Here is a 24,743-nt window from a genome sequence, read left to right on the forward strand (position 1 = left end):
TCCTTTGAGTCTACTGTACTTCATTCAAGTAAAAAGAAATGAAGTATCTCCTGCTGCAGTAAATTATTTTATTATTGAAAAGAGCGTAAAATCATGGGTGGTGCTCATTCACATACTACAAGAACTTCTAGAAAGCTTAAATTTAAACATACATATAATACAATACAATTTCTTCTTAGACCTCTGTTATACTACTGAACTATTTATATTTTGTCTCTGTAGATCATTTTATTGCCTGTACATGCATCACACAATATATATTGAGCCACAAACAATTTTTTTTTTTTCCGATACTTCTGTGTCAAGAGATGGCAGAGCAATTGAATTTCATAAAATCAAGAGTTGTGATGGGAGCTTTTGAATGCTTTGGTGTTCCTTCATAAGTAAGGAGGAAAGAGGCCAGGGACCTCACAACGTGGACATATTATAGTGGTCTATTTCTGTCATACTGCCAGCAACACATCGTTCACAAGCTGTTCTGCAATTGCTAGTACTATATGATGAGACAAATTTTCCCCCAGCACAGGCAGCTACAAACTGTGGGGAATAAAACTGCATAGAATTTGAATTTTTTAATATCTCATTAAATGATTAATTTTGTTCTGTATTTTGCAAACAATAAGTGTAGGGCAGAGAAAAAAAACAACAGTTCTTGAGCACCCCATCATTACAATAATCTTTGTAGGATCATTTAAAATGATTGCGGAAATTATACATTCCTCCATTTGAGGCACAGGACTACCCACACAACCAAAGTGATATGTGACACACCCCAAGGAAATGTTAAAGGCCCTCTGCTGTTCTTAATCTATATAAACAATTTCGAAGGCAATATGAACAGCCCTCTTAGATCATTAGCTGATGACAGTGAAGTTTACTGTGAAATAGAATCATTAGAAGACCATCATGATTGAAAAATGATTTAGACAAGATATCTGCATGATGCAAAAAGTGGAAATTGACCCTCTTCAATAATATGTTAAGTTCTCCACATGAGTGCTACACAAATTCTGTTACATTTCAGTTACACAGTAAATCACACAAATTTAAAGATTGTCAATGTAACTAAATATCTAGGGATTACAATAATGAAGAACTTACATTTGAATCATCACACAGAAAATGTTATGAGGAAGGAAAACCAAACACCACATTTTGCTGGCAGAACACTTAGAACATGCAACAAATCTGCTAAAGAGATTTCCTGCACTACATCCATCCTATTCTGCAGTATTGCTGGTTGGTATGTTGTCCTTACTAAGTAGGATTGATGGAGGACACCAAAAAAGTTCAAAGAAGGGCAGCTCATTTTGTATTGTTGTGAACTAAGGGAAAGAGTGTCACAAATGTGATAAGCAATTTGGGGTAACAATCATTAAAACAAAGGCATTTTTCATTGCAGCAAGACCTTTCCATCCAAAAATTTCGATCTCATATTTTCTCCTCCGAATGCCAAAATATTTTGTTGACTGCCACACATGGGGAGAAATAAACATTGTAATAAAATAAGAGAACTCAGAGCTCACAAGGGAAGATTTAGAAGTTCATGTTTTCCACATGCTATCTGAGTGTGGAATGGTCGAGAAATAGTCTGAAAGTGGTGTGATAAGACCTCTGTCAAACACTTATGTTTGGACTGCAGAGTAGTCATGTTGATGTAGACACTGATGTAAAGCATAAATGTTGTAGGGAAGTTCTTGTAGAATGTAAAGACTTTTGGACTCAATGAGATCACTCACCAAAAAGCGCAAGTGTTGAGTTGCCACTAGGTACACACAAAAGAAAGAAAACTTGCTAGCTTTTGGTGCTATCCTTTGACAGTAAAGTACATTAGAACAGAAAATGTCTCTACATCTACATCTATACTCTAAAGACCACCGTGAGGTGCATGTCAGAGGATATGTCCCATTCTACCCATTCCATTCACATATAGAGCAGGGGAAGAATGATTGCTGGAATGCCTCTGTGTGTGCAGTAGTCATTCTAATTTTATCCTCATGACCCCTATCTGAGTGATACATAGGGGGACTGTGGTATATTCTTAGAATAATCATTTAAAGCTGGTTGTGTCAATGTCCATCTATTGTCTTTCTTCAGATTAATGCCATTTCTCTCTCCTCCTCACCTCCTATGATAGGACTGCAGATAGCAAAAGGAAGTGCACTCCTTGAACACCCTGAATTACTCATCAGTGAACACCATCCACGACCAGCTCTAATATTAAGCAACAACAGGTCATCCATTTACTTAAAATTCTGGGGAAAACAAGAGGTAAGGACAAATGGAGAGTCATTCCAACAATATGTAATATGCAGGCATTTGTATGATTATTTCCAATGCAATGAATAAACTTCCCTTCAGCTTCTAACAAGGGAAAGGCCTCACACAAAATTAACTGCTTCAGCTCATAGGTGGTAGGTCACTTTTGTACATCCTAAAATGAAAGGCTAAAATATTTTTGCTCAGCATCCCTCTGTTTTTGAGAAAACCACCACTAATGTTTATAACATGCAATAGACTCAAAATTGATGGAATAAATGACGATTGAAAACTGAGATTTTTTCATCATGCACAAACACAATTTTTCCCACAAAATGACGAAGAAACTTTTCTTAACTGTCGCTTACGTATCCATAAAGTAAATGCTGTTCTAAGAAAGTGCCATTGGCAAAGTGACGAAGGTATCTGGGTGCAGAGCAGAGAACCTATGTTCGGTTTCCAGATGCACTGTGTAGTTGTAGGCAAACAAATTTCGGAAACAACAAGGATTAGTAAAGAATAAAAATTTAAAGCTGTACAAAAACTATTCCAAGAAAGACGGCCACAAAGATGAGCAATTGGTACATGTTAACACATAAGGGAGAAAAGTGAACCTTTCCTATAGCTGGTAGTACACATAAAATAACACATTTGTACATAGCGCTGTACACTGAGGTGACAAAAGTCATGGGATAGTGATATGAACATATACAGATGGCACTAGTATCGCATACACAAGGTAAAAAAGACAGTGATTGACAGAGCTGTCATTTGTACTCAGGTGATTCATGTAAAAAGGTTTCGGACTTGATTATGGCCACATGACGGGAATTAAAGCAGACTTTCAATGCTGAATGCTAGTCGGAATTAGACGTGTGGGACACTCCATTTCAGAAATTGTTACGGAATTCAATATTCCAAGTTCTACAGTGTCAACAGTAAGCCAAGTATACCAAATTTCAGGCATTACCTCTCAACCTCCCACCATGGTCAACACATTGGCCAACAGTCTTCACTTAATGACCGAGAGGAGAAGCGTTTGCGTAGCATTGTCAGTACTAACAGACATGCAACACTGTGTTAAATAACTGGAAATCGGTATGGGATGTAAGACGAATACATCCGTGAGGACAGTGTGGCAAAATTTGGCATTAATGAGCAACAGCAGCAGATGACTTATGCGAATGCCTTTGCTAACAGCACAACATTGCCTGCAGTGCCTCTCCCAGGCTTGTGGCCATATCAGTTGGACATCACACAACTGAAAACCGTAGCCTGGTTAGACGAGTCCCTATTTCAGTTGGTAAGAGCTGATAGTAGGGCTTGAGTGTGGTGCTGACCCCACAAAGCCATGGGCCCAAGTTGTCTACAAGGCACTGGGCAATCTGGTGGTGGATCCTTAGTGGTGTGGTTCAAATGGCTCTGAGCACTATGCGACTCAACTTCTGAGGTCATCAGTCGCCTAGAACTTAGAACTAATTAAACCTAACTAACCTAAGGACATCACACACATCCATGCCCGAGGCAGGATTCGAACCTGCGACCGTAGCGGTCACGCGGTTCCAGACTGAAGCGCCTTTAACCGCACGGCCACACCGGCTGGCCCACAGTGGTGTGGGCTGTATTTACATGAAATAGATGGGTACTCTGGTCTAACAGAACCAATCATTTACTGGAATGGTTATTCACGGACTTCATATTCCCAAACAATGATGGAATTTTTATGAATGACAAAACGCCAGTTTTGGTCACCCAGATAGCCCGACATGACCAGACATGACCTGACCAGACCTGGGTTTGTGTGCATGTTATGTTGCAAAAACATGGACAGACCATACAATACAAGGAACAAAAAACACACCATTAGGTAAGGGTGGCAAAATAACTGTAATTCACAATGGCTCAAGCTTTAATTTCATGTTGCTAATTCACTGTAGAAAGCAAAGTGATGTTGTGATGAAACAAATGCAACTGTTTTAACAGAGCAGTTTTTCTGTATTCTTGTTGTAAGCTACTGATTTCCTTTCAAGTCCTTCAACTATTTAAAAGCCAGTCTTCTTTCTGCACAAATTACAAAAAACTTGCTCCCTGTATTTTTATCCTTGGTACCTTCAGCATTTCAGAGAGTGTATTTCAGTTAACATTATCAAAAAAAATTTCTAAATCAACCAGTGCTATAAGTGCTGGCGTAAGCTGTCGCGAGCGCATCAGTCAGCAAAGATGTAGCGCGAAGATCAATAGTAGGCACTGGATCGGCACTCACGGACTGACTCTTCCACTTGGCATCAGTCAGTTACTCACCGGGCCATTTCGGTTCATGTCACAGGCTACGACAATACATAGCAACCAGATTAGTGACTATGGCAAGACTACAGTTTATAATAGCAAGATTACTGATATTGTCTGCAAGAGGACTATTACTGATGAGCTTGTACCACAACACATGGACTTTATTCAAGTTAAGTAGCAGCTTCATGTAAATAAAGAACCATATTAATCCATGTGTGCATTTGTGTTGTAGAAAGAGGATACTGCCCACCCATAACAACATCCTCTCCCTTTCTTCCCTGTGGTACAAGACTCTACAGTGATGACTAGGCTACTACACTATAATCAACAGTTTGCATTTCTTCAGTGTATTTAATACCATAAATCACAGAGTCAGTATTGCTCGTTTGTTTCTACATTTCTCTGGAACTCAAACTGAACTTCCCAATGGTCAGTTTATACCAGTGTTTCTGATCTTCTGTAATTAATTTGTGTTAGTAGTCTGGAACTATGACTTATAAAACTAATGGCTCAGTAATACCCTTGTCAGCAACTATATTTTTTGGTATTAGTGTGATTAATTCTTGAAGTTTGAGAGTATTTCAGCAGTGTCATATATTGGGCATATACGGGAAGGTATCGTCACTGAGTGACTGTAGGAAGACACAACATTACTAACACAATTTTTTTTAGTTGGTGTGATGAATGGCAGCTTGCTCTAAATGTATAAAAATGTAAGTTAATGCTGGTGACCAGCTGACCAGGGGGAGAGAGAAACAAAAACAGTTCTGTAATGTTGCAATATAGCATTGGTAGTGTGCTGTTTGACACAAGTCACATTCATGAAATATCTAGGCGTAACACTGCAAAGTGATTGGAATGGGAATGAGTACATAAGACAGGTAGTGGGGTAGGCAAACAGTCGACTTCACTTTATTGAGAGAATTTTAGTAAAGTGTAGTTTACTATAATGGGGACTGTGTGTAGAATACTAGTGTAACCTATTCTTCAACACTGATCGACTGTTTGATCCTTGTTTAACAGATCTTGGCTGCACTTGTCAACATTTATTTTCGGAATGGGCACTGATAACCTCATTGTTGTGCACCCTAAAACAGTAATCATCATCACTTGAGATCCCCACCAGGTTCAATTAAAGGAAGACATCGAAGCAATTCAGAGGTGAGCAGCAAGATTTGTTACTCGTAGGTTTGATCAACATGTGAGTTATTACGGAGATGGTTCATGAAGTCAAGTGGGATACCATAGGGGAAAGATGGTTTTCTTATCATGAAACACATATCAGGTAGGACAGTTTTGCTAAAGTTTTCTCAGGTACATGAACAACTCTGATGGAATGTTGTCTACCACTGGTGCCTGTTTCAACTTAGGTCTTTCAGTTCTCTATGAAAATCTATTCACACTAGTAAATCTGCCATCTTATTATGAAAATCTATTCACACTAGTAAATCTGCCATCTTATCTGAACCTGGTTCCTTCTCATTTTCCACAACAATTTATTCAAGTTTGTTTACTTTATAGGGCTCTTCTGTATATTTCTTCCACTTTCTGTTCTTTGCTTAGTACAGGCTTCCCATCTGAGCTCCTGATATTCATATTATTCCTGAATATAGATATAGGTAGCATCTATCTTTCCCACAGTCATGCTGGCCTCTACAGCTGTCTCCTCTAGCCATTCCTGCTCAGCCATTTTGCACTTCCTATCAAGTTCAATTTTGATATCCTGTATTCTGTCTTGTCTGCTTTGTTCACTGCTTATTTGTATTTTCTTCTTTCATTAAATAGAAAGCCTCATTTATTTTCTATGGATTCCCGCGGAGTTTGTATTCTGTCTAGTTGTTCCTCTGCTGCTTATATTATTTAATCTCTCAGAGCTACGCATTAGAACATACTAAGCACTGTATTGGATACTACAATATTGAATAAGGTCATGTACTGGTACTACAATACTGTTTGCCATGTCGATACTACACATCTGCATGCTCAAATATCAGAAAATAAAACCCTCAAATGAAGAAATAGACATCAGAATACTAGACTTAATATTTATGCTTCTATAATTTTACAATGTTCAATTTATATTCTCACCCATTGATAAAGGAAATAAAAGGTTCCTGATGAACAGTAATGACAACCTTATTTGTGGCATACATGTGTCCAAAGATAAACTCCTGAGTACCAATTTAATTGTGGCTAATACATGATTCACTTCAACAATGACCACATCTTGTGTAAAGAACTAAAAACTCAACCAAATTATTAAAGAATGCAAATTATTACACAATCTGATGAAACACTTTAACTCCAAAAGTTACATATTTATAAAAGTCTATTCGACTCTGTTAATTTATATTTCTTCAAAAAATTTAATAGGGCAGAATAAATAGAATGCAGATCACGCCAAAACTGTTGACCTGAAACAAAATCCAAACATTAAATGCACAATTGCATCTCAAATCATAATTCAAAAAACCCTTAACTTTAACAAATACTGTGACCTCATTTTTGTTTTTTTTTAACACTGAAACAATATATGAAGTAATATATATCATATACCACAATATATATTATATGTGTTCATAAAATAGACAATGTTGTCTTTATGAGTATCAATCACCACCACCAATGTGAAGTTCCTAGGGCAGTTGAAACCAAGAATGCTAAATTATAATTCTAGAGATTGTGATCATTGTGAAGAATCAGAGATATTATGTTAAAGTTACCAACATTTGTCATACATTTAACTCATAAATCTGAGCAATTATCAGTAATCTGCGTAAAGAAATTGATATGTAAGAATTATGTTGACTGTTGACAGCGTGCAAATGTTATAGAACTGTACAATGTCAGCACTTAAGCTCCAACTTTAATGATACTGAGATATATGTGGAGAAAGAAGCCACAATAAATCTTTAACATTACTGAAACTATTGTTCCTGCCACGATTTATGCAATTAACGAAATACATTATGCTGGTTCCTGTAAAACTAAGGCAATGAAGCGCGAGATACACAGTTTCAACTTGCACACGGAGAACAGGGCATACTGTGCTCCATCAACTTTGTTGAACTGAAACAGAGTTCACAATGCTAAACTCACGTCACACATGACGCTAATTCCAGCTGAGAATTCAAGCAATGGCCACACAATTCATCTGCTATCAAATTCCTTTGATTTGTCTTGATTTTACATCTATCTGTTCATCTTTTAGCACTCTTCCAATAGTCTTACTGTACTCCAAAATATCTCTTCCAATACTCCAACAGTTATGCAATTTGTAGGCACTTTATACTGGGCTAGTCAAAGTTTATCACCTTGAAAAAAATAGTTACATAAATAATTTTTTGTTTGCAGTTACAAGTCTGCCATCCAGGTACGCAATAAAATACCTCCACTGCAGACACATTCCTGTGAACAAACAAAAAATAACTACTTTTTTGAGATGATAATTATTGGTACACAGAGTTTGTTTCTTAAGGTCCATGTTGCTAGAATAACTCCTTCACTCTGCAGCAGTGCGTGAGCTGTTTGAAACTTCCTGGAAAATAAAAACTGTCGACCTAGACCAGGACTTAATCCTGAAACCTTACCTTTCAAGAGAGATGCTCTTACTGACTGAGCATCCAGGAATGACATACAAACCTCCCTCACAGATTCACTTCAAAGCTCTGATCCTGCACACAGTTCTTCCCTGAATTTTCAGAACAGCATGCAGTCCACTTTAGTGTGAAAGATTCATTCTGAAAACAATCCTCTAACCCAGTGGTCGTCAAGATGTGGCACGATCAAGTGTTTGTGTGGTCCATGGTATTTAGCCGTATTTTATAATAATATACTTCTAGCAAATAACAGCAGAATCTAGAAACGTCAGCTAACATTAAGGGCTTCTTTAAGAGTACTTTTCTCACTCGGTAACAAAAAAATAATAATTACAGAGGCTGTAATATTTTAATATGTGCTTAATTTTAACTGACGTTTGTGAATTCGGCCATGATCTAAGCAAAGTTTACTGCTTATCTCACGGACAGAGTGGTATGTAGCATACCACTCACTATGGGGTTAATAGAAGTAAGAGGAGAAACATTTTATTGTTCATCTCCCAATGCTGACAAGCATGCACTACACTAGCATCAATAAGCTGCTATAGTGTAAATGTCAAATGGAAGTAACATCATTCATGAATACACATCTTCAAATGTGGTACATGTTGCAGCAGTATGAAAACAAATTACAGCAGTTGCATTACAATTCTATGACTAATAGAACATTCAGAACATTTAGTGAACATCTGTGATCATGTCTCATATTGCAGTTAGTGTTATTAATTAATATTACATATTAATTTATACAGGTTACCAGTTAATAGTAAGGTCAGAAGGTGAAACTGTAGTTAAGTGACCAAGATGTGAAAAATGGCCACTGCATATTTTTTTGCATTGAACAGCGTTACTGTCTACCAAGGATGGTCAGAGTAATTGTGATATACATCACCATTGTTGTCAGGCAGACAGAGGAACTTTGTTCCATTACTTTTTATTAACAGCTTTATAGGTTTTCAATCATCTGAGGATTTAAAATATTCCTATAACATCACTTGCACAGAGAGTAATAATTATTTACAACATCAATGTTTAAACAATGTCTTTGGCCTACAAATGTAGTTCCTTGTTATTTATTTCAGTTTGATAGTTTCTTCTGTCGATCCCTTTGTGACATGGGGTCCAATCAGGAAAAGTGGCCACACACTCGTCAGGAAAAGTGGCTAGGATGTTTGTGATACGAAGTTAGCTCCTACCAAACAACATGCATAAGACAACAGATGACTTCTAAACCCTTTTATATATGAAGTGAACATCCTTTGTTCTAACCTTTTGTGACAATTTTGAATTAAGGTAAATTATTTAAAACCATTTCTGTTCTGTTACTTTTGACCTAATGCAAAAACCTGAATGAAAACAGTGTGTTGCAGCCATTTGGTATACTTTCAGACACTACAGTAACAAGATGTCTAGCAAATGAGACCAGAAATCAGAGAAACAAACATGGGGCCCTGTTGCTATGCCACTGGCCACAGTACCTGCTTAGGTATGGAGAACTGGTCACTATGTAAGACTTCAGAAAAATGTTTTGTTTCCAATATGTTATTTCTTCACTTAAAAGTATGTGGCTTGTTAACTTATACTATGCAGATTCAAAATGTGTAAGCAGCAAGCTTCTATTAATGACCCTGGGTTGGTGAAAATTCAATTCCTCTGCAACCCAAGGTGTAGCCCTACAATGTCTATATTGGCTTTTAAATAAAAAGGTTTGACAACCGCTGCTCTAGGCAGTAGCAAGGCCTTTTCTCTGTAATGCCCTTTCTTCCAAGGAGTTCTAGTCAAGTAATTTACGTAGGAGAGTTTGAGAAGTTGGCAAAATACGATTGAAGTACTGGCATAACTGAAGCTGTGGGGGATGGATGAGAGATGTGGATGGACAGCTCTGTCAATAAGAGCAAATGGCAGGGTACCAGGTTCGAGTCCACATTACTCTACATTTAGCAAGGTGCAGGCACAAGAGTAACTGGGCATATGCCACAGCCTGATGCAATTGTTAGAGTTTCATCAGTCCACTACTCTCGACTTTCTTCCATCTGGGACGCAGCACATACAATCTAGGAACTCTGATCCAGCAGCAGAGCCTTGAACACCTTTACTCTTGGTTTACTAGCATTCCATACTCTGAAGTGTTTCATGACAGACATGAACATAGGTAAGCCTCAACAGAGCTGGGTTCATGGCAGTCTCAACTCAGTTCCCAGTGCTTCTAAACATCAGTGTTTGGGATCCACATGACAAGTTTGCAGCATACTGATCACTTGTCAGCTATTAGTCAGTCTCTGTATTACCTATGATATATTTAGTTCAGTGGGTAGCAGACTATGACTCCTCATAATATCTTTTGTGTGGGTTGGTGAACAGCTCATCCATATTTCGTTCTCTATGAAGTGATCCATCAAGATTGTTGCCTTGTGGGTACTCCCAGTAGTGTGATGTGAACACCTGAATTGGGCACTGGGATCTACCCAGGCTCGCTTTCTTAAGTCACAAAGAGAGATGTAAGGACTCAATTCCAGTTCTTAGAAGAATGTTAGTTTCCAGGCATCTCTCAATATCTCTAATTACACTGAAATTCATATGTTCTATAATCCAAAAAAAATAGTATGGATTTCCTGTATGTGAGGAGTCTTGTGTTGGTTCAACAAATTTGGATATGAAAGAAATTCCTTCAATACTAATGCAGGCTTGGCTCCCAACAAGAGCCATTACTTATGGCTGTTTCACATTCACAGAATGAACAATGGAAGGCACTATACTCCGTTCATTGTAAGAATAAACCTCATGTAAACATTACACTATATATTCTCCTGCGTTGGAACCTCATTGGACTTTGTTTCATGTGGAGGTGGACGCCAAGCTGTCTCGCGCACAGTCAAGTATGATAATGAAGATACGTTTTATCCTGTGCATTATGTGTACGGCTTTACCAGCACATTTAACTTGGACGGCACTGGCCAGGAAAGTGATCCAACAAACCTGCAGTGCTGTGAACAGTTGCAGTTAAGGTGTAAAAGCAGACAAGCAAAGAACAATATAGCTTTGAATGTCATTTAATTTTTAAACAGAAGGGAATAATATACGGCAAAACTCCGGCGATACACTTCTTAGGTGACCATATGGAAAACATGACATCTTAGCTAACATAGTCTTGTAATTAAACACAAGACTGACAAAAATTCCTGACTTTAACAAGGGTAATTTTTCTGCATTAGCTTTGTGTGGCATAAAAGCACACTGCTGATTTCCCATGAAGTTAAATATTGAAACCACTGAAGGTGTGACAGTCAGTCGTCTGGTAATCTCCGAACTGCTTCCATACTGATTCCAAGTGATACTGTACATTTCAGTACTACTGCATTGATAACAAGGCCATCAGCAACAAAATCCCAAGCTCCAAAAAATCCACATTTCCTCTTCCTCCTCTTTTACGATGTGCTGCTCTGCATTTCACCATTATTCGGCAGAGAGATGTCAAAGCTTCTTGCATTAGGACCAGGACATTTGACAGCTTAAATGTCTTGTTATTTCTCACAACAAATTTCTTAAGCTGACTCCAAATCAATTCTATTGGGTTCAGACTGCAGTTTTACAGTGACAACTGAAAAAGTGCAACATTTCTACAGTGTGTTCAACAACATGAAAATTGTTTTCCGTTTTTCTACGACGCCTATCATTCTGGCTCTTGTGTGACCAAAGCTGTCCTACAAAACGATGAGCATATTCAAATAAAGGGTATTTGATATTTGATTTGTCTCCAAAAAAATTTAATTGTGTAATGTTTTCTTAACTTCTAACAATCTTCTATAAAATATCGATACCTAAGAATGTATATTTGCAGAGAAATACAGAATTTTGCACGTGGTATGTAATTAGAAACTAAAAGACATGTCTTTTAAGAAAAAAATAATGGTTATGTATGCTCTAATTTTAGAACCGCTGACTGCCAGCATACATGACTGTTATTCTAAGACGCTACCTTTTATGCCACGCATATAATTACAATACCTTCCCTTGTATTTTTAACATAGTGTTTCTCGAAGAATGTCAAAGCTGGTTTTTCTCTGTAATCTTGTGAAAAACATTAAGAACAACTTATTTCTCACCATTGAAGGTGTTCCGTGTGCCTGTTTCACTACAAAGCAGGAAGCAATGTCATCCGTTTTCATGGTGTGTTTACAGAGACTGTGACTGAATACCATTTTTGAAATAAAAATTACTTAGCTAAAGTATGATTAGGAAAAATGTTGATGGCTGTTAATACATCAGAATATCCTAATAAGTAATAGTAATAGTAATAAGATATCTAATACATAAGTTGGACCTCCTTCCAACAGTGGAACAACACCAGTGTACGAGAGCTATGGCTGCTGACCAATCATCACGTTTGTGTTGGGTTCAACATACTCACAGGACTGAATCAGCAACCATCTTTTAAGATATTACTTGGATATCTTCATATTGACATGGATTGAAGAACTGCATGCAGTCAAACCCCACACTAAAGGAGCCACTTGACTAATTTAGACAAGTTAGAAACTATAATCAAAAGAACAACTGGTTAACAGAAAAACTGCAATCCCAATATGAGGCAGGGTGAAGCAGCAGTCGTGCATTTGGGGCTCCTCAATAGTGATCATCCATTGAAAACAGCACGGACCATAGGAAAAAGAATGGAGAACACACCCTCTGGTACAAGTGGACAACACACTATACTCACTTTTGAGTAATCCCGAGTAATCACTGGTCTGCTCCCGTATGTCTTCCTAAGCACTGTCTCAAATCTTAGTAAGTAGCTGTATACACCTATGAAGCATACCTCATCAACATCCCAAAGGATGCACACTTTTTAGCTTACAATACATGATTTTTCAAGGAGGCATGAGCAACTATAACTTTTAAGCACTATGAATTCATCAAGGTAAGTCTTTTGTGAGCAACCAATTTTCATTTCGTTCTCAAAACTTTCAGAATGACCATGATACCAACACGAGCATTTCAGTTTGCGAATGTGTTTATTCAGCTTCACCGAACTGCATCAGACACAAAAATATGCTTTCAATAACAGCATTTTGTAATTTGAATGACTTTGTTTGGTAAGAAAACACATTCATCTTAAATCACGTATGCAATCTTGAACAGTTACAAGATGATTAACAATTTGTGACACACAAACACAGAAAACATAATTGTAGATGTTGCACTGCATTCATCTTACATTTCAAAAAATATCAGCCTATCTGTACATTCATCCTGTATTCTACAGTATTTGTTAAGTTGTTACACAGTCAAAATATCACATATTTTCATATAAGTTGCTATGTTGCTTCTCTGTATAATGTTCCATATTCCACATCTATTTGCACTATGCTGAGACACCAATAATGTTCTGTTTCAGTTTCAACACTCATCACACAACTCTAATTTTGGCATTTTCCTATATCTCCCTCTTCAGTGATCCAGCAGCATGTTTCTGTATGTGGTAGACAGTTGTAATATACACCTGATTACTGTATTATTAAAAAGATCATTTAAAATTCTAGTTTTACATGTATTATTATACAAAAAACATATAATGTATACAGCATTTCAATGTGAAACATTAACAGAACAGTTGTGTTAAGATACTAGGAAATTTCAACTTTTGCTGCATCAAGGTACGTCTTCAAGTGCACTCTATGTGGTTCACTGATGCCTCCCAACATAGGCTGAAGGCGGCCAGGATATGCAACAGACAACTTTGATAAACTCTGCGCAAGATGTAACCTGACATCCGCAACACCTGTGGAAAAACAACAGAGAAAAGAAAAGCATAACTATGGAGAAGATGTGTTCCTATGTACATAAGGTTTGTTCTGTTCACATCAACATTAATAATTTACCTTGGAGAGGATCACTATCTCTCTTGTTTGCAAACAACAGCTGTGAAAATACTGGCTGATATCCAGGAGTATCTTCTACTTCAATGAAATGGTCGTCAGGAAGAAGGGATTCATCTTCAGGCAGCTCAAACAAGCCAATGAGAGCTTGCAGGAGAGGAACCCTGTGAAACATTAAAACAAAAAACTCATCATTAGTGCACACTAAATTGCACTATAAAATGACTTTTGACCTCTGCATGATGTGGTGTCTATATGAGTTATGGGTCATTACTGCACAAAAAATTGGAGTCATAAGCTAGTTTATATCTTTCCACTACAGTGAATTCATATGGTGTTCATCAGTGGAATAGGATAAGAGCAGCAAAATCTCCAGCCAGCATAAATACTGCACAAGTTTCATGAAAGAAGAGATCCATAAAACAATCAATTGAATCAGGGATAGGAGGGAGAAAGTATTTCACCATGTGTTGTCCAAAGGCCAGAATCATGAACACACAGCAAATAAAATTCCTTCAGCCATGACAAAAGTGCTGAAGTCAATGAGAAAATGGAAATAACAACTGACATCATGATGCCAAAAACAAGAAGTTTAAAGTAAAACTATTATCTTCCAAAATAGTCAAGTATTGCACAGGATTATTCGGGGGAAATGTATAAATACTGCCTTCTCAAATTACGAATAGTGAAACTTTTAAAAATAAACTACCCCTAACCAAAGGACAAACACTGTGTTCAAAAAATATGGGCACCCTTTCATACAGCAATACTGCTGTGCTGTTAAACAACACATAGACTGAGTGAATTTTCAATCTGGAGTGGAGAGTGCACTGATACGAAACTTCCTGTCAGATTAAAACTGTGTGCTGAACTGGGGCTTGAACTTAGAACATTGGCCTTCTGCAGGCAAGTGCTCTACAAAGTGGGCAACCTAAGCATGACTCACGACCTGTCCTCATAGTTTAAATCCATAAGGTAGGAGGTGAAGTACTGGAGGAAGTAAAACTGCGATAACGGGTTGTGATTCATGCTTGGGTAGCTCAGTTGCCTGGGAAAGGCAAAGGTCATGAGTTCGAGTCTTGGTCTGGCAAAAATTTTTAATCTGCAAGGAAGTTTCAACAGATAGACATTTTGTGTACATGAATAATAGCACACTGTATTTGATTCCAATGGGGCAGTCTGTTATTGAAGAAGGTCTAGCAAGTAGCATATAATGGCCGCCACTGATGTAAAGCCCATAGCGAAGTCTGTAATTGGAGGCAATACATTGCCATCCTATATCTCAAGGAGGGCAAACAGGTTCTAGTTACTCTACACGCTAATGTTGCAGAGTTACAAAGCAGCTCTTGTCACTAGCTCACTGCCTTTTGCCAAAGACCTGCTTATATATCAGCAGCTGCAAATATCAATTTGACAAGGGTGCATGTGTTGTCCTGATTCCCCCTGCCCCGCTCCACACACACACACACACACAGGGAGGGAGGGAGGGAGGGGGGGGGGAGGGAGAGGGGGGGGGAGAGAGAGAGAGAGAGAGAGAGAGAGAGAGAGAGAGAGAGAGAGAGAGAGAGAATTTTCTGCAGCGTTGCCAGTATGCTGTATGTGTCTGTCCCACACCTCATGCGCCCAGCTGTTGCCTGCCCTTATAACTGGGAACACTAGGGTGGGTGCTACATTGGACCACTGTTTCTGCTTCTCTTTCTCCCCAATAGAACTTATTATATAGTTGATAAATTGTCACTGTCACTTCTTAATTTAATATTTATCCAGTTTGCTTTACACCACCCATAATGAACACTGTAGTAGCTAAGCAACCTCAACATACCTCAACTAACATAAAAATCCACATTAAATATTCTACACTCATCCTGGAGCTACAGGCAGATGTGGCAGAATGACGTTACTGGCTGGATTGTTACATGGTATACTGCTCCTTGCCACTGTGCTCTTCCCCACCACCTGCCTTATGTGCAAATCACTATAATTTAGGCTAGGTGATTTCAATAGTGACTCACTGACATTGCAGTCATTGGGGACAATTTTTCTGTGTTCTGCAATCTGAACAATTTTACATTTCTGAAAATTTACAGCAAGCTGCCAATCTTTGGGCAATATAGAAATCTTATCAAGATCTTACTCAATATTTGTGCAACTTTTTTCAAAGACTGGGGTTAGTATTAACATTAATAAACAATATGAACAGCAAAGATTCCAACATACTTCCCTGGTGCACTTCTGAAGTTACTTCAGCATCTTTTAATCACTCTTCATCCACGCTAATATGCCCTATCCTCCCTATCACGAAATCCTCAACATTACCGCTGCTAGCAAGGAGAGAAGGAGCAGATTACGTAAAGAAACACCAACAACCACAGAAGATGCTTTATAAATAAAAGCAAAATGCGTCTGGTGTTAGATCACAATCAGCTCAAGATGGATAACCTATAGTAACAGTCAACCTTCATTTGATACCCCATATTACCACAGTTGCTTTAATAAACACTGATGTGGTACCCGAGTAAAATGCTGGTGTTATTGTCAGATACTCATTACTACTTCAAGTATGCATAAATTACTTCATGTGTGTACAAATAAAAATTGCATAATTTATTCTGATTTCTATTAATTCTGCTTTTTTATTCAGATTCCTAATACAGGCCTCTGTTTTATGTTACTAATTCTGCCCTTGCTTCTGCAGTACCTGAGAATAGTAGGTTTATATTATTATAATCACATTTTTCTGCATTTATTTTGTTGCTAACAACAAGAGTGTTGAATGAATCATGTATGGTTTTCTCACTCAGAACTGGCCTGGAATATACTAGGAGTTATGTAGCGAAAAAGTTAATGATGAAGCTGGATATTACTGGTATGTTCCTCATGATTATAGTTACTACATTTTACAAAATGGGCATTGTGAAAAGCACCAAATTTTATAAACCTTAAAGACTACAAGTTCACAGAGAACATTTTATAAAACAAATCCATCACAAAAACGTTTTGGTGGCATTAAGTTACATGTAATAGCTATCACAAATATCTTTTGTACTGCTGACATTATGAATACTGCAAAATGTAAACTTTTACAGCCAGAAATGTCATAAGCTGTTCCAGGCTATTATGCCATGGTTGAATGGATTTCACATTTAAACCCAACATTTCACCCCCTTCCACAGAGGAAATTTTCTTGATGTGCTGGTTTTCAATAAAGAAGATGGTAGCCTAGGCCACACGTTCATCAAAAACTCACACACAGACTGTTACCTAACTGGGATTCAAGCAAAAAAGAGAGCCGACATGAAAATGTTGGCGGATAGAGCAAGGAACATCTGTGGACCAGAGCTGCTTGATGCAGAACTGAAACATCCCATCTCATGGAGTCACTGCTCAAAAATGGTTATTTGTCCACTGAAGTAAAAAGAGAGTTAAGATCACAGCGCAGAAATCAGAGCAATGCACAAGTGCCTGTGAAATTAAAGGCTTTTCTGCCTTCCATTAAGGGCATTAACAACCGCATGGGGAAAAAAAATGGAACATCACATTGATCTAAAAACTCACCCAGAAGAGACAAAATCACCTAAAATGGGCTAAGGATGCTCGCCAACTGCTACAGAAAACAGAAATTTATCAGATTCCACGTAGCTGTGGGGAGGTGTATGAAGGTACTACAAAAAGAATGGTCAAAAAACGATTAGAAGAGCACAAGGGCAATTGCAGAAAGGGGATACTGACAGAGCAACTCTTGTGGAACATGCTTAGCAGCCAGGAGACCACCACATTCTTTCAGATAGGACTCAACTACCGGCAGCCAAATGCATATAACATGAAAGGCTATACAGGAGGGCCACAGAGATTGTAAAATACCCCAGGAATTTCAATAGGAAGGAGGAGGGTGTGAAACTAAATGACATCTGGGTTCTAGTGCTGAAGATGATGTGTCACATCTTCCACTATTAGGTCATAGAAGACAGCAGTCAACAACGGCTATACACACTCGGGTATTCAAGATGTGACATCACACCACTGCACAAAAGCGCATGTATACAGAATTTTGCTGCAGACAGTAGAGAGCCAAGGCATGAATCAGACACTCAGAAAATCTACGTCCCCCTTTAATATGTCCTACGCAGATGGGTACAAAACAATCGATTTGAATGTGAAATCCATTCAACTACAGCATAATGGCCCAGAATATTTTATTAATTGTAATTATGAATACTGTATACACTACGGAGTCAGTGTTGCTGATGCGGCCATTCCATTTGTTCTACAAGAAAATCAATGTCTGGAGTAGTTTATCAGCAGATACCAAAATGAATGCCTATGGAAAATGAAGTCATCCGAGTATCACAATCGAATTAGGAAGAAAAATGCTGACACTCGACTGATGGAAAAAAATCGAGATGCATTCATGAACAGCACTAACTATAGAAAATTAATAACTTGAGGACAGATGGAATTCAAAAAGGTTAAGGAACAACTACAAGCATTACTTCATCACTAGGGAACACAATTACAAAGGATATTGAGTTGTTTGCCAGTCCACTCTCAAATGGGTCTGTATGGTATATTCTATTCACCAGGCCACCGGTCTCCCAGCTGAGTGTAGGTGTCACTAAACAGCCTGCCAGAATCCATACGGCTGCCTTTAGGGATTTCCGAATGCAGAAATGATTACTCCCACCTAGGTTCTCATCCCAAAACCTGTTTGTGTGCATTTTTTGGCTCCTAAGATGAACTTGCCTCAGACTATGAAGCATTTCTTACTAACATTTACAAGCGAGCACACCATGAACCCTTTGTTAGACTTTCTCTCGTTCTGCAGTACATGAAAATTACTTTTTTCTTCTATTTGTTGGTTTTTTAAGTATGGACTTTTATGTAGTGTAAAGTATTGAATCTCATTAAGCATGTTGTATAGAGAAGCATTAAAGTACAATATCAGCAGAACTATATATCTAGATACTGTAATGTTTCAGAATTTCATGTTATGCATACTATAAATTCAAGATATGAGAGTGCAAAATGCAAAAAGTGTTAATGGGTCCTGAAAGATTCAGACATTGGCCAAAGTGATGTTGATCCTGAGAGATAGAAATATCAAGTGTCTAGATCATCTAGTAACTAAATTTGAAACTAAAACTGACTGTAGCATTTCTTCATTCAACACATTCTTTAGATTCCATCAAGAAGGAGATCCTTCAAGGATGTGGAACGAGTCAAGGTAGTTCATTAACTGGATACATACAAGTCAATGAAAGGTAATCTGTATACAATATTGACAATTAACAATCATCATACTGCTTAATGCTATTCATCAAATTGCCAGTAGAATTTAATCAACTAAATCAGTTGCAAAGTTGCTAATCTGGAGGAAGAAAACACTGTCTGCTTCCTCTGTTAAATTGAATGGTACACAGACACAGGTGGACACTGTTGTATAATCTGTTTATATCCTCAGAGTGATCTATAGCTGACCGACGTGTGGTGCATAGAAAAACACAACAGAAACAGTATTTTATTAGCTTTCGAGCTCTTGCTCTTTCTCTAGTTGAAGTATACACATACACTCAATCAACCACACAGATATTCAAATGCACATGCCTGTGGCCACGGCGAAACTGCTGATTACCATGGCTGCTGCCTGGGCAGATGGTTGTGAGAAAGGGGTAGTGGGATAATGTGAGGCAAGTCTTTCAACAGTTGATTCACTGGCTGCAAAACAATATGAATGGAGTTCAATGGGTAGAGTGTATAAGAGGTAGACAGAGGGAGGACTTGGTTATTTGTTATGCCCAAACAGAATGCCGTAAAGTAACTGAAGTACAGTTGATACAAAACATGGCTGCTTTCACATACAGCCTTGCCTTTTACAGTGTAAGAAATACCTGTGAGTGGACTGTGGTAGGACATGATTGGTGGATGTCTTGGACCTGAGCTGACCACGAAAGAATGACCTAGGGGATGCAGGATAGGGAGCAGGACTGAAATATGGATTGACAGTGATATTCTGCAGATAGGGTGTGCAGCAGAACACAATTTTGGGAGATGTGGATAGGAATTTGGGGATGATGCCCCTCATCTCAGGCCAAATGAGAGGGAATCAAAGCCCTCAACCTCCGTTAGTCAATGTTCTCACCCATCCAGCCCCTTCCCTGTTCCCATTCCAGCACATCGCAGCCGTCATTCCACGATTACACCCAGTCTTTTTACTTCTCTCATTTTCTGCTACTTTGTGCCCCCTCCCCACCTCTCCCCTGCCCTCCATCTAACCTACAGCACTACACTGTCTGCCACCACCAACACCCCCACCCCCACCACCACTACTATACTATCCCTCCCCCTCCCCATCCCCATTCCAGCCTCCTCCTTACCCCCACCCAGTCGCCGCCGCTCCCATCATGCACTGATGCTGCGTTTCGCAGTGTGGTTTCAGTTATATGCAGAGAGTGTGTGTGTGTGTGTGTGTGTGTGTGTGTGTGTGTGTGTGTGTGTGTGTGTGTGTGTGTGTGTGCGCGCGCGCGCGTCGTCAACAAAGGCCTTAATAGCCGAAAGCTTTATTTGTGACAGTCTTTTTGTTGTGCCTACCTGCAACACAGCATCTCCACTATATGGTGAGTAGCAACTTTCCTTTTCGTAATATTGTTACATTCCATCCTGGATTTTCCACTGTTTGATGTTAACAAACTCTGATCCTTTCAACTTATCCAGGTCCCATATATCCTTAATTTCCCATCTTTTTGCCATTTCTTTAGTTTAAATCTACAGTTCATAGCCAATAAATTGTGGTCAGTGTCGACATCAGCCCCTAGAAATGTCTTACAATTTAAAATCTGCTTTCAAAATCTCTGCCTTACTATCATATAGTCTTCCTGTCCCCAGGTCTGTTCCACATATACAATCTCCTTTCATGATTGTAAACCAAGTGTTAGTGATGACTAAATTATGCTCTCTGCAAAATTCTACCAGGCGGCTTTCTCTTTCATCCCTTTCTGCCATTCCATATTTCCACAACAGTCTATAGATATAAATCAATCAATAGAGTTGATATCAATTTCATGGAATACTTACCAAAACTGTGAATAAGGTCCATTAACAAGTTCTGGACTTTCACACAAGAGTTTTGTAACACCCACTGCTGCAATTTTCCTTTCAATATTTCCAGAGATTTTTTGAAGATCAGGAATAAAAAGGCGTTCTAACACCATGCCAAACATTCTGCAATCAAAGTATAAAATTAATGAAGTATAACTACGCACAAAGATGTTCTAAAGGACACACAAGAAGTCCTACAAATGTGTTTCATTATCATTCACTTTTTATATGTTTTAATTATTGAGTATCAGATTTTGCTGAAATGATTCATGACAGAACATTACATAAATTGCAGCATGGACATGTCTGTATTAGAAAGTGTTCACATCATTTAAAATAAGATGTAATGAAGCTATGAAGAGATAGTCTTTCTCAGTTTTAACAATGTTGACATAACTACCACATCTACATCTAGCTGAACCAGCTCACTGAAGACAAGTCTTGGTCTCCCTCCACAACTTTCGGTGTTTTGCAACTACACTCTGATTAAAACTACTTGTTATCTGGTGTTTTACATCAACACTCTTATTAAAAATAGTCGTTATTTGACATTTGTTACATGGCACTATAGCATTCACATATCAGTAATCAGCTAAGTCTCTGACAATGGGAAGCCAGCTGTCAACATGCAAGAGTCCATTCTGGACCACTGAAGCCAGTGAAAGTTAAATGGACTGCCAGCAGTACTCAATAGCAAATTACATGCCACACTGACGGAAGACTGTAAGTGAATCAAGGTTTTTCCTGGCGCGCGCGTTTGTGTGTGTGTGTGTGTGTGTGTGTGTGTGTGTGTGTGTGTGTGTGTGTGTGTGTGTGTGTGTGATACTGACAGATACGATTAAAGGAAATAATGTACACGTTGTGAAATCTTAACTGAAAATTAGTTTTAATCAAGCTATAAGCTAACTGTAAATAAATTTAAAAACCAAAATATCAAACTCTAAAATTATTGTAAAGTAGACAGAAGGAAGGTGCCCTAAAAGGGAAAGGAAGGGAAGAGAAGGGGAGGGAGCAGACAGATGGGTAGGGGAGGGGAGGGGAGGGGAGGGAAGGTGAGGCAGCAGCTGTAGAGGGCAAGACAGGGATGTGGCACTATTAAGCTTGTCCTGGGCAGGCAAAGGACATCTGCATGGATTACACAACGATGCAGATGCATAGGCTAGGGGGTTGAGCAAGATAAGGCAGTATAAGATGGAGGCCACAGAGAAAACGTAGGTATACATTAATGAATACATGGAGCTCACTAGAGTAAAGAGAGTGTGGGTGGGGAGATGGCGTAGACATCCTGGGGACATGGATGGAGGAGGGTACAAGACAAAGGTTAGCAGAGACTGAGGCCATTTCATTAGATTAAGTGTGCAATGTACTATACAGTATATTACAAGTGAAGAAGTCCAACGTACAACAGGCGCTGCAATTTCTCATCTTCAACCAGAAATGCCTATGAAGAAACCTATCAAAAAAATACTTATTTTACTGATGATGACTATTAAAATTTGATTAAATGGCAGAATGATGACAAAACACAGCATCTAGTACAATTTTTGGCAAAAATGAATGAACACAGAAGAGGTATTATACTTTTCTCTTTTATTTTATTATGATCATTTAAACAAGGTAAAATTGGTGAATTTTTGCTTGCAATAGACTTTCAACATTATTTAATAAAGACACGTTAAACAAAATAATACTTCAATTCAACACGTCAATCATAATATCAGAATGCATCAACAAAAATAATCAATTTTTTAAAACATAATATAATTGGATAGAAAAAAAGATCTGCTCACCAAGTGGTGGCAGGAGAGCTTTTGGAGCCAGTGGCTCCTTCTCCTGGGAGAACGGATGAAGAGGGGAGGAGGAAGGAAGGGATATGAAGCAAATGGACTGGTGAGGTTTAGGAAATGGGGAGAGTTATTGTCAAGTCACCCAAAACCACAGGTCAGGAGAGTCTTACCAGATGGGAAGGGAAGGAAAGGCCGACTGTTGAGGATTGCACAAAATGGGATATGAGAACCTGACAGCTTATAGGTGGAAGATACAGTAAAAAGAAAGACAGAGATTACTGACCAAATATCGCACAAGAGTTAATAACAGTGGAAAGCTAAGTCCATTATTAATATAAATATAAGCCAGGTGGGTGTGGAGAAGGGAAGAGGAGGGTAGAACATGTTGTAATGCCAGTTCTCACCTGTGGAGTTCCGAAAAACTGGTGTCAGGGGAATAGGGTGAGGGGGGGGTGGGGGGCGGGGTGGCAGGTGGCAGGTGGCACATGTGGTGAAACGGGCATCAACATTATGTATGTCATGTTGTATAGCATGCTCTGCAACAGGAGATTGTGTGTTGCCTGTACACACATACTGTCTGTTTCCATTCATGTTGTTGTTGTTGTTGTTGTTGTTGTTGTTGTTGTGGTCTTCAGTCCTGAGACTGGTTTGATGTAGCTCTCCATGCTACTCTATCCTGTGCAAGCTTCTTCATCTCCCAGTACCTACTGCAACCAACATCCTTCTGAATCTGCTTAGTGTATTCATCTCTTGGTCTCCCTCTACGATTTTTACCCTCCACGCTGCCCTCCAATGCTAAATTTGTGATCCCTTGATGCCTCAAAACATGTCCTACCAACCGATCCCTTCTTCTACTCAAGTTGTGCCACAAACTTCTTTTCTCCCCAATCCTATTCAATACCGCCTCATTAGTTACGTGATCTACCCACCTTATCTTCAGCATTCTTCTGTAGCACCACATTTCGAAAGCTTCTATTCTCTTCTTGTCCAAACTATTTATCGTCCATGTTTCACTTCCATACATGGCTAAACTCCATACAAATATTTTCAGAAATGACTTCCTGACACTTAAATCTATACTTGATGTTAACAAATTTCTCTTCTTGAGAAACGCTTTCCTTGCCATTGCCAGTCTACATTTTATATCCTCTCTACTTCGACCATCATTAGTTATTTTACTCCCTAAATAGCAAAACTCCTTTACTACTTTAATTGTCTCATTTCCTAGTTTAATTCCCTCAGCATCACCCGACTTAATTTGACTACATTCCATTATCCTCGTTTTGCTGTTGTTGATGTTCATCTTATATCCTCCTTTCAAGACACTGTCCATTCCATTCAACTGCTCTTCCAAGTCCTTTGCTGTCTCTGACAGAATTACAATGTCATCGGCGAACCTCAAAGTTTTTACTTCTTCTCCATGAATTTTAATACCTACTCCGAATTTTTCTTTTGTTTCCTTTACTGCTTGCTCAATATACAGATTGAATAACATCGGGGAGAGGCTACAACCCTGTCTCACTCCTTTCCCAACCACTGCTTCCCTTTCATGCCCCTCGACTCTTATAACTGCCATCTGGTTTCTGTACAAATTGTAAATAGCCTTTCACTCCCTGTATTTTACCCCTGCCACCTTCAAAATTTGAAAGAGTATTCCAGTTAACATTGTCAAAAGCTTTCTCTAAGTCTAAAAATGCTAGAAACGTAGGTTTGCCTTTTCTTAATCTTTCTTCTAACAAGGGAACCTCCCCATCGCACCCCCCTCAGATTTAGTTATAACTTGGCACAGTGGATAGGCCTTGATAAACTGAACACAGATCAATTGAGAAAACAGGAAGAAG

General features: G+C 38.6%; 1 protein-coding gene across 1 annotated transcript in view; it reads right to left on the minus strand.

Moving 5' to 3' along the window:
• Nucleotides 1-13,681: 13,681 nt before the first annotated feature.
• The window catches only part of LOC126194942 (exportin-2), a 191,038-nt gene continuing 179,976 nt past the window's right edge, over nt 13,682-24,743 (minus strand). The window contains exons 18-20 of the mRNA XM_049933328.1: nt 21,092-21,238; nt 14,027-14,187; nt 13,682-13,926 (exon numbers count right to left, since the gene is read on the minus strand). Of these exons, the coding sequence (XP_049789285.1) occupies nt 13,772-13,926; nt 14,027-14,187; nt 21,092-21,238 (463 nt within the window). The 3' untranslated portion in view covers nt 13,682-13,771. The remainder of the gene's footprint in view (nt 13,927-14,026; nt 14,188-21,091; nt 21,239-24,743) is intronic.

This window comes from Schistocerca nitens, chromosome 7 (genome assembly GCF_023898315.1).
Source record: "Schistocerca nitens isolate TAMUIC-IGC-003100 chromosome 7, iqSchNite1.1, whole genome shotgun sequence".
NCBI lineage: Eukaryota > Metazoa > Arthropoda > Insecta > Orthoptera > Acrididae > Schistocerca > Schistocerca nitens.